The sequence below is a fragment of the Pelodiscus sinensis genome, chromosome 5, assembly GCF_052426305.1.
Source record: "Pelodiscus sinensis isolate ZL-2025 chromosome 5, ASM5242630v1, whole genome shotgun sequence".
Lineage (NCBI taxonomy): Eukaryota > Metazoa > Chordata > Testudines > Trionychidae > Pelodiscus > Pelodiscus sinensis.
In genome coordinates this window covers 74,148,497-74,161,517 of record NC_143056.1, presented here as the reverse complement: position 1 = coordinate 74,161,517, position 13,021 = coordinate 74,148,497, and the positions used below count along the sequence as shown (strand labels likewise).

The 13,021-nt window shown below is 47.8% G+C and overlaps 2 protein-coding genes across 3 annotated transcripts in view; both read right to left on the bottom strand.

Annotated features, from left to right (window-relative positions):
• LOC149524338 (uncharacterized) overlaps nt 1-7,672 on the bottom strand; it is a 45,771-nt gene extending 38,099 nt beyond the window's left edge. The window contains exon 1 of the mRNA XM_089778539.1: nt 6,840-7,672. Within this exon, the coding sequence (XP_089634665.1) occupies nt 6,840-6,970 (131 nt within the window). The 5' untranslated portion in view covers nt 6,971-7,672. The remainder of the gene's footprint in view (nt 1-6,839) is intronic.
• Nucleotides 7,673-8,801: 1,129 nt separating this feature from the next.
• Nucleotides 8,802-13,021, bottom strand: part of NAT10 (N-acetyltransferase 10) — a 40,721-nt gene continuing 36,501 nt past the window's right edge. The window contains exons 28-29 of one of the 2 annotated variants that reach the window (XM_075927461.2): nt 11,517-11,600; nt 8,802-9,222 (exon numbers count right to left, since the gene is read on the bottom strand). In XM_075927461.2, coding sequence (XP_075783576.2) covers nt 9,129-9,222; nt 11,517-11,600 — 178 coding nt within the window. In that variant the 3' untranslated portion in view covers nt 8,802-9,128. Of the gene's footprint in view, nt 9,223-11,507; nt 11,601-13,021 lie in introns of both variants that reach the window. The other variant, XM_075927459.2, reaches the window with a different exon arrangement.

The following is a 13,021-nucleotide window of genomic DNA, read 5'->3' as shown; positions in this document are numbered from 1 at the left end:
GGGGGGGAAGGAGGGACACCCTGACATCAGCAACCCTCTTCTCCCTCCCACATCCTGCACAGCAAGCAGGAGGCTCTCAAGGGGGTGCTCCAAGGCAGAAGACAAGAGCAGCATGACAGTGGGTGGATGGGCAACTGAAGTGCCAGCACTTGATAGCTTCCCATCCAAACCAGTCAGGATCCCCCGTCAGAAGCTCCAAAATCTACAGGTAGATCCCAATCTACAGGTTGGTGACCACTGTGCTACACAAAACTAATGGATACACACTTCAGAGCCAAAGCTAACATGCTCCTCTAACATGTGACAGTGGGTAGGCTTTCAAGCTCTCCCTTTAATGCCCATTTCTTACATTGGAGCAGCCATGGAAGACAAAATGTTTGAGATAGAAGACCAAGCTTGATGGGTTGGCCCTATTTCACTTTTAACAGATGGGCCTTTCAGCTGAATCTGGGCTCACATTGCAGAAAGCGGATGCAGGGATCTCAAGTGACCTGTCAGAGACTGTTTCTAAAACGACTGCAAATTCAGACTTCAGAACCAATTCCCCCCACTTCCACTGCAGTCATTGTCATTCAGGCCACTACTGGGCTGGTATTGATCACACAGCCATTAAGTCCCTGTAGAACCCCTCAGCTCAATTGCTGGCTTCCTTGACAAGGCAGTCACAGCCCATTACCCCCCATATCTGTACTCTGCAGGAGTGACAGGTTATTAGACTGAGTGAAATTCTCACCTCGCCCTGTTTAGTCCCCCAAGGGCTCTCAACTCAGAAGGGAAGGATTTTACATCTTTCATCTGTCACCTCCCTCTCACCTCAGCTTTGCTGGGGGGGGAGAGGGCGCCTCGTGTGTTGGCTGCCAGTCTCTGGCCCCTGGCTCCAGGGCACTGCTCTCACCATAAGGTAGTTCCCAATCACGCACCTTGTGGAAAGTGAGTTTAGGCCTGTTACAGACAGCAACACAGCTCTATGATCATGGGGTCTAGATATTTGGGAAGCCCAGGGATACACTATCACAAAATCTAGATGGAGGAGTGGATTAAAGATTAGCACATCTCACCACTTCAATTATTTTACCTTGCTGTCTCTAACACTAACAAGCACATTTACATTTAAAAAAAACAGGTACTACTAAATCAAGGCACGCCACTGCACATGCTTCTCCTTCTGAGGAGTGGAGATAAGAACTAGCTTGCAGGCCTGCCTGGTCAACTGATCATGTATTTGACCACAATCAAATATTGCTGATGAAATCGTGATGAAAGTTGGTTGGGACACTACCAACTTAACAGCCATTGAAGGAAGGTGCAAACACTTCTTTGTGTAGACTCCTATGTCAGGAAGGATACTATCTATTGACTTAGATTCTTATCTGGGTAGTTAAAATGAAGCAATCTTCAGATACTTACTGATTCTCTTCTGTCTCCCACCCCCTCTCTAGCTCTGTCTCCCACCCTCTTCCTTCCCGCTCCCCCCCTTGCCCTCTCCTATTTATTTTGGGTGTGCGCGTCCTAAACTCGTAACTCCGTTCATCTGAAGAAGTGGGCTGGGTCCACGAAAGCTCATGATACCATCTACATGTTTTATTAGTCTAGAAAATGCTACCAGACTATTTGTTGTTTTATTCCAGCAAGAACGCCGTGACGTAGGCTGCAGCCCGCCATTCGATTGCAGCATGGTGCTGGTTTCCTGTTTTAGAAGCTGTGTTTCATTGTTTTGCATTTTTGAGTTAAAAATAACTTCATTAAGTAACTTGGTTTTCCACAGTTAGGCATGAGTCTCTAAGGGGAAGCCTTTGGAGACTATCAAGTATTGCTCTTTTTGTAACTCTTCTAATAAGTTAGTGCTCTAAATATTTAAGCACTCAATCTTCCAATTACACTGGACCAGCCAAATGCCCAATCCTAGGATGAGAACAAACGATGGGTGACAGACCTGCAGCCATGCTGTTTAACCCCCCTACTGCAAGGCAGTCGGATACTACAGGGATAAGCATGGTCTATATTTTAGCTCTAGAGGAGAATAAAGATATTTTTTCCCTTCTTCCTACCCCTAGCTGATGTGGTGTTATTAGAGCCAGATGGCTTCCTACTTTAGCACCTTGCTCACATTTATGCCTCAGGGCCATGGGGACTCATCTCCTGTAGCTGGAAGATCCCCATCTCCCCCCACCTCCTGCTCATAACTGCAGCACCAGTTGTGTCTCCTCCTCTCACTCCCCTCCAGGTCAGATAGGTCACTCCAACTGTCAAAATAGCTCATAGGTCTCCGGGAAGGCAGGCTGATTCCACTGACAACTAGGTCATGCCTGTCCACCTCCTGCTGAGTGTGCAGCTCAGTTCATACCTGGCTTTGCCATTTCCTCCCAATTAGCCAGAGCACTCACTCATCACAGGCTGACAGGGTCACTGCAGGACACAGGAGGGAGGGAGAGAGCAGCAACAGCTCCGCTTCTACCTCGACATGCTGGGCCAAGGCACCAGAAGAAGGCTTTGAACCATGGGAGGACTGGCCTTGGGGATTTAAGTGTGTTAGAGACACAGTCTGACAGCAGATGCATTACAGGAACAGTAAGGACTGAAGGAGAGCGGTGGCTAGTAGAGAAGCACATGCAGTTCACCTGGTATGGCCCCCTGCTGTAAAGCACAGGCAGCTAAGAGATTGCATGCCTGACTTTCCTAGGTGTCCAAAACCCTTTTCACCAGTGAACACACGCAAGGACAGAGTGACAGGAAAGCACTCAGCTCCCAGAACAGAGGGTTAACATCTGGGGCAGGGAGCCGAGGTTTTTATCAGGTAAGAGAAGCAGCTCCCATATTCGTGCGCTCAGAGATGAGTTGGGGATTGGGTGAAGGGTCAGACAGCAGGCCAAGATACAAGGGCCAGATGCTGGCAAAGAAGAGGGAGAACTAAACTCAGAGTTTAGAGAGCAATGCAGGACATGAGACAAATAGGAGTTTATGAAGCCACTGGACGGACGGACGGACACACACACACTCACAAAACACTTTTTTTTTAAACAAATGTCACACCAAATGTGAGTTGGTGACTAGAAAGACTGCAACGGGAGGCTATTAGCAGTGCAGAGTGTGTGGTGGTAAAGCCACCCATTTCTGACCAAAGACGACCGGAGCTCTACTTTTAGAGGATACGCTGTAGCAGGGTGGCCCACCCAGGGGCATCGTGGTCAAGAGGGCACTGCCCAACACTGCAGAGGCGCACACTGTTGGTGTGGAGTCAGAAGCTGCTCCTAGCTGGCAGGGAAGTGCTGCATTGGGGGCGGAGGGAGAGGGCGGGGGCAGATGGCCAGATTTCTCCTTCATCCCTCCCAGTGGAGGGATATTGGGAGTGGGGAGCAGAGACTCACAGATGCTGCTCTTCCTCCGTGCTCCCCTAGAGGGGCGTGAGTGAGGAGCAACACCGAGCAGCACTTCCCTGCACAGAGCTGTGAGGGGTCTGCCTTCCCTTGATGCAGCCCAGGTGATGAAAGCCCTGACGTGGTTCCCATAGGCATGCCCAGGCACACCCTAATGTCGGGGCTAGCCAGCAGCTGCTGGAGGAAGAGGGAGATGTGTGACCGAGCACCACAGCCCCTCACTTTAAAGGCCCCGCAGCAATCTACTGGGAACTGTGGGGCAGAGAGAGCACATGTTCGGTGTCCTCAAACGCTGCGCAACAGGTGAGAGGGGAAACGCCAGGAACTTTAAAACCCAGCGGCCCAACTCCAAAAGCAGCTGGGGCCCTTCTACAGACAGCGGCCCGAGCCATTTTTGCAGCCCGGGACCCACCCTACAACACCACGCAGCACCCCGGGGGTGCCCCCTGCCTGTCCCAGCAGCACCATGCGGCACCCCCACGTGTCCCCACAGCACCTGGCCCTGCAGCATCATGCGGTGCGTCAGGGATGCCCCCACCCAGCCCTGCAGCTTGGGCTGGCTCTGACTCCAGCCCTGCAAGCTGTAAGGCAGAAGCTGAAGGTAAGGGGGGGGGGGGAGATAAGAGGAAGGGGTGGGAGAGGAAGGGGCTTTTGCGGTGGGGGAGGGGAAAAGGGGGAAGAAAGGGGAAGGCACCAAAGGGACAGGGTAGGACGACACACACATGCTAAGGGGGAAGTGGACACAATGAGGAAAAGGGCAGGAGGGGAGGTGTCAGTGGAAGGAGGGACAGGGTGATGCTGGAAGAGGAGAGGGTAAGGGCATTGGGGATTGGAGGGGGAGGTGCTGGGAGAAGGCTTGACAGAAGGGGTAGGCATGAGGAAGGTGGGGCTGGAGCAAGTCATGTGTAGCTCACAATCAGAGTGGGGTTACTGGAGGAGTGGGCACAGGGTGCAGAGAAGGGCTGGTGGAGGGGGGCAGGTCTCAGGAAGGCTGTGGGCAGTGAGAAGGGCAGGAGTCAAGACAGCAGAGGAGGGTGAGGAGTTGGGGGGGCAGCGGGCACCAGGGGAGTTGATGGAGCAAGGGGAAGAGACATGGCAGCAGAGTGGAAAGGTAGATATTTATTAATAACTTGGGTTCCACAATGGCACATCCAAACAAGCCACACGAATTGGGTACTGGTGCACAACACAGAATTCATTCTGCTCATAGGAGGAAACTCTTAGAGGGAACACTTCCCCCAGCCTCTCCACCCCCACATTAATGTCTCACACATTGGGTTAATGCAATTGCAGGGTAGTTGCATGGGTGGTGGGGGGCGCCAAACTAATCCCTATTGGTAGGAGGATGGTGGGAAAAGTCCTGGGGGGGGGGGGGGGAGGAAAAGGAGGAAACTTGGCACTTAATGGCTAGGAACACACGGAAACCTTGGCTCTCTCTTAGGACCATGGTGTCTAACACACGAGCCACATGTGGCTGTTTGGCCCATTGAGTGTGGCTAGTTCACTATAGCAGTATCTGCAATAGTGGCTACTGCTTCAGAACTGGTTGGACATCACGGGCCTAGGAGATACAAACAGGGCAGCTAAGACACCCTCACAATTCTAGCTCCCCAAGCCTGGCCTCAGTAGCCAAGAAAATTTCCCCTAATTCAAAGACATAGGGAACATCTGAAGTAAAATACTGGAGTAACTCCGCAGAGCAGTAGCTGCTTTTATTTTAACTTCTCATGAAGCTAAATGGATGCATTTATTTCCAACAAGCCCTTATCCTTAGCTGCAATTTAATGTACCAGACTGATTTAAAGCACAGTCAGGGAAAATGTGGTTCAGCTAAGCTTGTAAAAATCTGGTGCCACTTACTGTAGCACTTGAGGTTTTTTCCTTTTCCAGTTCATAAGGGACAGCTGAACAGAGGGCGGAATCCAAAGGAGGTTAGCCATCATGAAGTTTACATAAGCCAAACAACTGGAAAAACAGCTCCGCTGTGGACACACTCCCTTCCTTGTAAAATAGTCATTATTCTGCTTAAATAAAATAGCATCTACCCCAGCAGCTGATTAGAGCAGTTATGTCAACATCTCTGAAGTGTGAGCCTCTTACCAATTCCTCAGAAGTTACATTGTATCCAATGTATATTTAACACAGTAGGACTCTAACACCAGAGAAGACTAGAAAGAGCTTAAGAAAGATGAAGAGCAGTTACCAGCTCCACTCTTACATTCTGCTAGTCTGCTTAAAGAATCCAGTTTAATCTTATCCAGTCAGGGATGTAAGAGGTCTTAAAATAGCTAGCCAGGTAATACATTTTGTTTAACTGCTGTGGGTGGAGTCTACCCAACTGGGCCAGCTAATGGGTTGCCTTGTAAGCAGGCCAATAAGCTCCCTGCCTACCAGGTAACTGGTTAACCTCTTACATCCCTAACTATAACAGGTTTAAGACTCACTTTAGGATCTCCAAAAGAAATAGGCATCTCCAACTCATGTCCTGAACAGCACAGGCAGTTAACAGTTGTTACAGCAAGAGCATGTCACTCACATAAGCTAAAAGTGTCACCTGGCCAATACTACTTTAATACACTGTGACTATGTAGTCTGAATTTATCAAGAATATTTGCAAAGTAAGTAGGGCAACATGCCCCTGGAATGCATTGCTATAAAGCAAAATGAAGCCATGTTTTTTTCCCTCCCAAACAACTGACAATATGATTAAGCAAGCTCCATTACCAATTTATTTCCACTGAATAATACATTACTCTTTCTACCAGCAGATCACAAAGCCATGTATACAAACAAATTAAGCCCATCAGTGTGTTCAGGCTACACATTATCCCCACCTGAACAGATGGAGGCACAGAGAAGTTATGTGACTTGTCAAAAGATATAAAGGAAGTCAAAGGTAGGGGGGATGATAAAACCTAGCATTCATGACTCCCAGTCTCATGTGCTGCGTATGAGACCATGCAGCTACTTATAACACAGCAGGGGAGCCAGCCAGAGGCCCTGAACAGGCTTAGCAGCAAGAGATTTTTTACGAACACAGGAAGCCTATGTCCCTGAGCTCCCAATCCGAGGCAAGCAACAGATAGCTGGGGGAGATGGGGACAAAGATATACAATGCATAATACACATCTGAGGTACTTTTAGTCTTGGAATAAATATCAACTTTCCAAATTACCCCACAAATCGCCTGCGCATTAGCCTCACCTTAAACATAAGCTGGCTTCTGACAACTGAACGGGGCTGTGTAATAGATTTCATTCTAAACTCAGAGCTCTCCTTAGGAGGAGTGTAGTGGAATGATTCCTACCACAAGCTCAGTGGTTTTCAGCAATTCAACATGTTAAGGGGGGAGAGGGCTCAATTAAAGAGTTCTGGCTTTGAGCAGTGATCTGCAATGGGAAAAGCTACTACTCTGGTCTAACAGCCAGCAAGACATTCAATGGGTACACCACAGGATCCACTCACCACAGGTTCACCGCCTCCTGGCTGCTCTGGGAATTAGGTCCTTCCCAGTCCAATGCCTCCTGCTGCTGCTCACTGGCCAGCCCTGCCACACTTCTTTCTCTCCGCATGTTCTCTTGGCAGCTTGGCCACATTGCTGTAGTCCTCCCCTTCCGCAGTTAGCAAAGTCCCAGTGAACAACAGTCACAGGCAGTCTTCAGCTCCACTGCCCACTCTGTGCCACTTTCCCAAAGGCTGGTAAGAAAACCCAGGCCTGCCTTCTATTCCAAGGACCCTATATTGAGCACGTGCACCCTGGGTTCTCCCTGTCCTGTTGCTTGTTCCTAAGACTCCTTCCTACATCTTCCAGCTCATCAGCCCAAACTACTTCTTCCCAAGGAGCCACTGCCAACTTCTCAACTTTGCAGCTTCACCCAGGGAGCAACTCAACCCGCTTCTCAGCTTGCTACCAGCCCCTCTCATTCCTTCTCAGCTGGGCTCCATCACCAATTAGCTTCTCAAGCCCTGGCTCTCCCTCAGGTGCAGCCTTTCAGGTTAATTAGCCTAACGTAACCTGCTTTGGCCTTGTATGAGATGGAACAACTTCTCTGTGCATTTGGGGTAGGTGGGGGATTAAACGAAATGTGCAAGGCACTCAACTACCTGACATTGGAAAGGAAATGTTGTTGCAGAACATACATTCAAACTGACTTGTCAATACAAAGAAGGAACAACCACTGCGGTACACAAGCCCTTCCTTCTGTTTAATCAGCCACACAAATCAAACCAGCTTATTGGGGAGGAAATGGGTACAAGCTCAGGTGGAAACAGCTAAAGAAAACTGGTTTTTAAAAGTTGCATGAGGCAGCAGGAGGGACTCTGAGGTCAGAGAGGTTTTCCAGTAACAGGGGCTGTGGGCAAGTCAAGCTCTACAACCATTTGTGGCCTAGCGTTCTCAATACAGCCTACTTCTCCATTAGCAGCTCCCAGTTCCCTTTAGGTGGGAAGGAGGAGCAAGTGTGACCAGAAAGCAGAGGGAGAATGAACATGAGAGGCAAAGTAGGAAGCAGGCTGTGGGACAGGGCTCAGTGAAATAGAAACCTTTATTCTGTGGGAGGAAGGGAGAGAGGGAAAGTGAAACTTTGGCTGCATTTATTTGCAGCTCCCTGGGAGCTAAGATCCGCCCCACTCACACAGAAGAGAGCATCCCCACTACCACAGAAACCACCCTGCAGAAGAGGACATGAGCCTGAGTAATATACTGACCTGATCCCAAACGCAAAGAGGAACCAGAGGTAAGCAGAGACCTACTACCTTAGGAGCAGACTGTTGAGTCTCCTTGAACAGCCTCTGTGCTTGAGGAGAAGACAGTGTAAGCAAGGAGGCTGGTTTCCTGGCATTGGAGCCTCTGCTGATTTTATGGCAACCTTCACCCAATTTCCAAAGTACAAGAAGCCAAGCAGACAATGATAGCTGAATGCACACCAGGCAACAGGGAGCCAGCAGCAGGGTCTTCTCTATTCATCACAGCAAACTTAGGGGATAAGGAAATATTAGACCTATCTATCAGGCATATCACAGGGAACAGCCAACCCCTGACCCACTTGAGAGAGAAGAATGAAGCATCTTAGAGTTATAAGCAGCACCTGTAGGCTTGGGCTTTGTGTTCCAAACTGAAATATATATAAACACACACACTGCAAGCCCTGTAGGGCAAGGACTGTGGACACCTTTATGCGGCACGGAGCACATTGAGGGGATAGCAGGGTTCCACATGGAGACCAGAGCTCGTGGCTCAGTCTGAAAGCAGATGTGATGCTGCTTGAACCTGTTGTCATTCATCATGAAAGCTGATGCAGAGAAGGGCCAGTAATTAAACACACTAAGGCATGTTAAAATGCTAGCACGCCACAGCACATAGCAAGACACAATAGAAGTGAGACCTCCAATAGGCCCCCTCAAAACTAAAATTAAAATATCAACCACTAAGAGGAGGAAAAGCTGTTTATGGATTGATTAGCCCTGGGAATTGACATTTCTTGGCCATTCGGGCACATTTGTAATAGTCTAATTTGTTGTACAGTGTCACTCACCAAACCAGGCTCTCCAGACACATAGTATAAAAATCCCCATGGGAAGCATCTCTTAGTGATATCAGTGCATTCTCCTTAATATATACTCTTTAAAAAGGCCTCTAATCCCTTCCCCTCCAGTCACTGTTTCTTCAAGAGAAGTCCTTGCATTAAAAGGGAGAGGGGGCTCCCAAGACAGGAGCTTGCTCTTGGTTATTCAAGTCCATTATTATTTTTAAAGTCACTTCTTCCACTTCTGCTTTGGATCTTTGTTCTTCTTAAATCTCTTTTGTTGTCTTGGTTCCTTTTCCATGTCCGGTTTTCTCTTCTTTTCACTGAGAAACAGGAACAAAACATTGGTTTAAGAGAATTCCAATTCAGCAGGGCACACTATGCTATGGGGAGGAGAAGGGAAGGGCATTCCAGAGAAACCTTGGCTTCCAAGTCTCCACTGGAGAGTGTGTGAGGGAAAAGAAATTATCCCATGTATTGGCTCATTTAAAACAGGACCAATGAAAGCATGAAGGAATATGGCCTAGCTTTTCTGATTTCTTATGATTTTAGATGCTTGAGCACCTTAAAGTAGCCTGATTTTCAGAAGGCTGGAGCTCAACACATTCTTGAAGTCAAGCTCCGTGAAGGCATCTCAAGTTTGATACAGAAAACATAGGTATTTAAATAAGTCTTGCAATGGTCTTAGGATTGGCTATAAGGTGTCTAGGGACACAGTCACTGCTTCCAGCATTCACTGAAGCAATGCACATGCATAAAAAGCAGAATAAAAAGATGCAAGAGGCAACATAATTATTCCTGCCTCAAGGCTCAAGAAAAACAACATATATTTAAGTGCCATCCCATAAATCCCCAGAGGCACAGATCGGGAAAGAGTCCATGCTGACCTGTCTGAGAACTGAAATGAAGAAGGATAAAAATAATTTTAAGGAGTCTATTTTCAAACAAGAACCTGACTTCATGAGCTGCTGAACCAGCTGCACCCAAGAAGGTCACAAGAAGATGAGGTGTCAGCCATCACCAGAAGAAAATAAAATGGAACAAGAGCAACTTTCAGAAGAATTACATCCACCAAAAGGAGAATCAGGACAAATTAGGTACATGACTAGAGTGAAAAAAATGAATTAGCCAGGACAGAGAGCTACCATATTGGCTAATTAAAGCCAAGAAGGGATCAAGTTATATGAAGGGAGGACTATTTTTCAGAGCCTCACTACAGTCTTATCTTTTCTACTCAAGGAAAAATTCCAACCTGCTTGCTAATTACTCTCTCTGGATCGCCATTAGGAATCTACCTAGAGTAGCAAAACATAAAATGCTCAGGAATTGAACCCCTCATCTTCTCTCTACATTTAAGTATTACCATAAAGCAGTGGTCACCAACCAGTAGATTGGGATCTACCTGTAGATCTTGTAGCCTCTGACAGGTGATCCTGACCGGTTTGGCCAGGAAGCTCTCAAGCCCTTCCACCCACTGTCATGCTGCTCCTGCCCTCTGCCTTGGAGCTGCCCCCCCCCCCGCCGAGAGCCTCCTGCTTGCTGTGCAGGGTGTGGGAGGGAGAAGAGGGAAGACACTAACGTCAGGGTGTCCCTTCTCCACGCACTCCTGTACCCTGCCTCCACACAGAAAGAAGGGGACGGAAGGAGCGTGGCAATACAAATCTTTGTCATTCTCACACACAAACTATCCTTCACTCTCCTCTCCCGACCCCACACATACGTGGGGGGTTGTTGTTACTACTTCTACTGCTCGTAAAGTGCTTTATGTTTGGTTTACAGCCGGTCTGTGCATTCCACAATTTTCATTTCTCTTGTGCTTAAATTTAATTATTTGAGTAGTGAGTTCTAAAATGCCTAACCTGTTGTGGCTGGAGTCATTATCCCTGTGGTAATTGCTGCTCCTGGACATGGCTGGCACATTCCTGCAGCCCCTGAGAAAGGCAGAGCAGGACATGCTGTCCTTGCCTGCAGACACCACTCCTGCAGCTCCCATTGATCAGTAATGGGGAACTGATGTCAGTAGAAGCTGTAGGGTCAGTGCTGGTGGATAAGGGGCAGCACATGGGGCCATTGCTGTACACGCCAGCTACTTTCAGGAGTGCTGCTAGACCAGGGCATGACTAAGCCCGCCTTAACCCCACTGCTCCACCACCCAGAAACTGTCTCAGTTAAACAGTGGCCAGCCAGAGCCTGCTTCCTGAACCCCTGTCCCAGCCCTGAACCTCCTTCTACACACACACTCCTTCCCAGAGCCTGCACCCTGAAATAAGCCCGGAGTCCCTCCCACACTCCGAACCCTATGAACTAAGACCAGAGCCTGCACCCCAACCCCTTAGCTCAGCCTGGTCAAAGTGAGGATGGGAGAGGAAAGGGGATGGAGTAAGCAGGGTGAGGCCTTGGCGAAGGGGCGGAGCAGGAGCAGAGTCTCAAAGAAGGGGCAGGAAGGAAATGGCACAAGGGTATCTGGGTTGGAGGTAGATCTTACAGTGCCCTTAAATTGAAAAAGTGATCTTGTGGTTAAAAAGGTTGGAGACCACTGCTATAAAGCAAACTAAGGAGGACAGATGCACTGAAAAGAGATGCATGGATATTCTTTTGTAAAACTTACTTGCCCAACCTTTTCAGGCTGACAATGGAAGCGTTCTGTCCTGCTTTGTTTAGCACATTGTTCCATTCTTCATCATCACCTCGGATCATATATCTAAGTGAGAGGCGGAGAAAAACAAAACACAAGTCTGTTTAAAGGAGAACAATTAAGGTTAATTATGCTTTTGCTCACTGCTACCCAGCCACAAAGTCTCAGATGGGTATATGGCCATGTTAGTCTATAACTAAAAAAAAAATTAAATAGTGGTCCTGTAGCACCTTAGACAAACCAAAAATAGATACAGATAGATTAGATGCCGAGGCTTGTGTCAGCATCCAAACCAAAGAGAAACTGTCAGACAGAGCTGGTTTAAAGCACAACTGGATCTTAGAGGGGATCTGTAATACAATACACAGTGTTTCATGACAAAATCTGTGTTCTGAATCCAAAGTAGGCCAGTACTGACCAAGAACTTAGCATCCCAAAGCTGTTCAGCAATTTATGTGAAGCAAGTTGTGTCTTTCAGCTGCCCATATTATGAACGTTACTAAGCTGCTCTTTTATGGCAGCCTCATAGCAAAGACAGAGAACTGAACAGTAGCAGATGCACCCACCCACGCCCCTCATTTCTGGTGGAGCTAAGGCCTCAGTTGTTATCCCTTGCATACTGGGGACATAAATTGCACCAAAGTGTAAATACTTCTCAGGACAGAGTTCTTTAGTCTCCAAGGCTTGTAACTTGATAGCTATCACCAGACCTGTATTCACTACTGAAAACATCCATCCTACCTATAGTTTCCATTCACAGGATTGAGAGATTTTGTTTTTAAGAGTAAAGAATCAGAAGGCGGAGCTGCATGAAAGAGGACGACCCAAATGCATTCATCAAGTATTTACGCAGGGAAGCTAGGTAAGTAAGGATAACTCCTGGAGCAATGGCTCATGCAGGAGAGGTTCTATTGTAGATGCAATCTGGGGTATTGCAGCCATTCTGCTGCTAATGATTAAGACTTAGCCATAGGGAAACTGAAAAGCAAAGGTGCCCAGAATATTAACTTGAGTACTTCCTTTGAGCTGCAAGGAGAGAAAGACCAACTGTGGTCAGTGTAAGCTATTATCCTGTGCCCCTCCCCGTGTCTGACACAGCATGCAGCTTTAACGAAGGGTCTGCACAGCAGAACTAGAGAGGTCATTGCCTCCTAGCCAAAGCCAACATTTAGCCTCAGCTCATCATTATGTTAATGCTGCATAATGCCTTTTCAGCTCTGTCAGCTCTACTACTTCTTTGTAATCTCTCTCCCTACCTCGCCCTCCCCCCTAAAAACAAAATACCCCACAGTAAGAGTGAATCTTCCAGCGTGAGATCTGGGAGAAATGATTTAAAGAAAAAGCAGCAAACCACATTGGGGTAAGAGGGGATATGAAAGTAGCTGGAAATAACCATGCGTGGCCATGTCTGACACATGAGGCAAACAGCATAGCCAGAGATTTTAAGAGGCTTTAATTCCTCTTCTCAGCTTTTTCAGTATTGGATT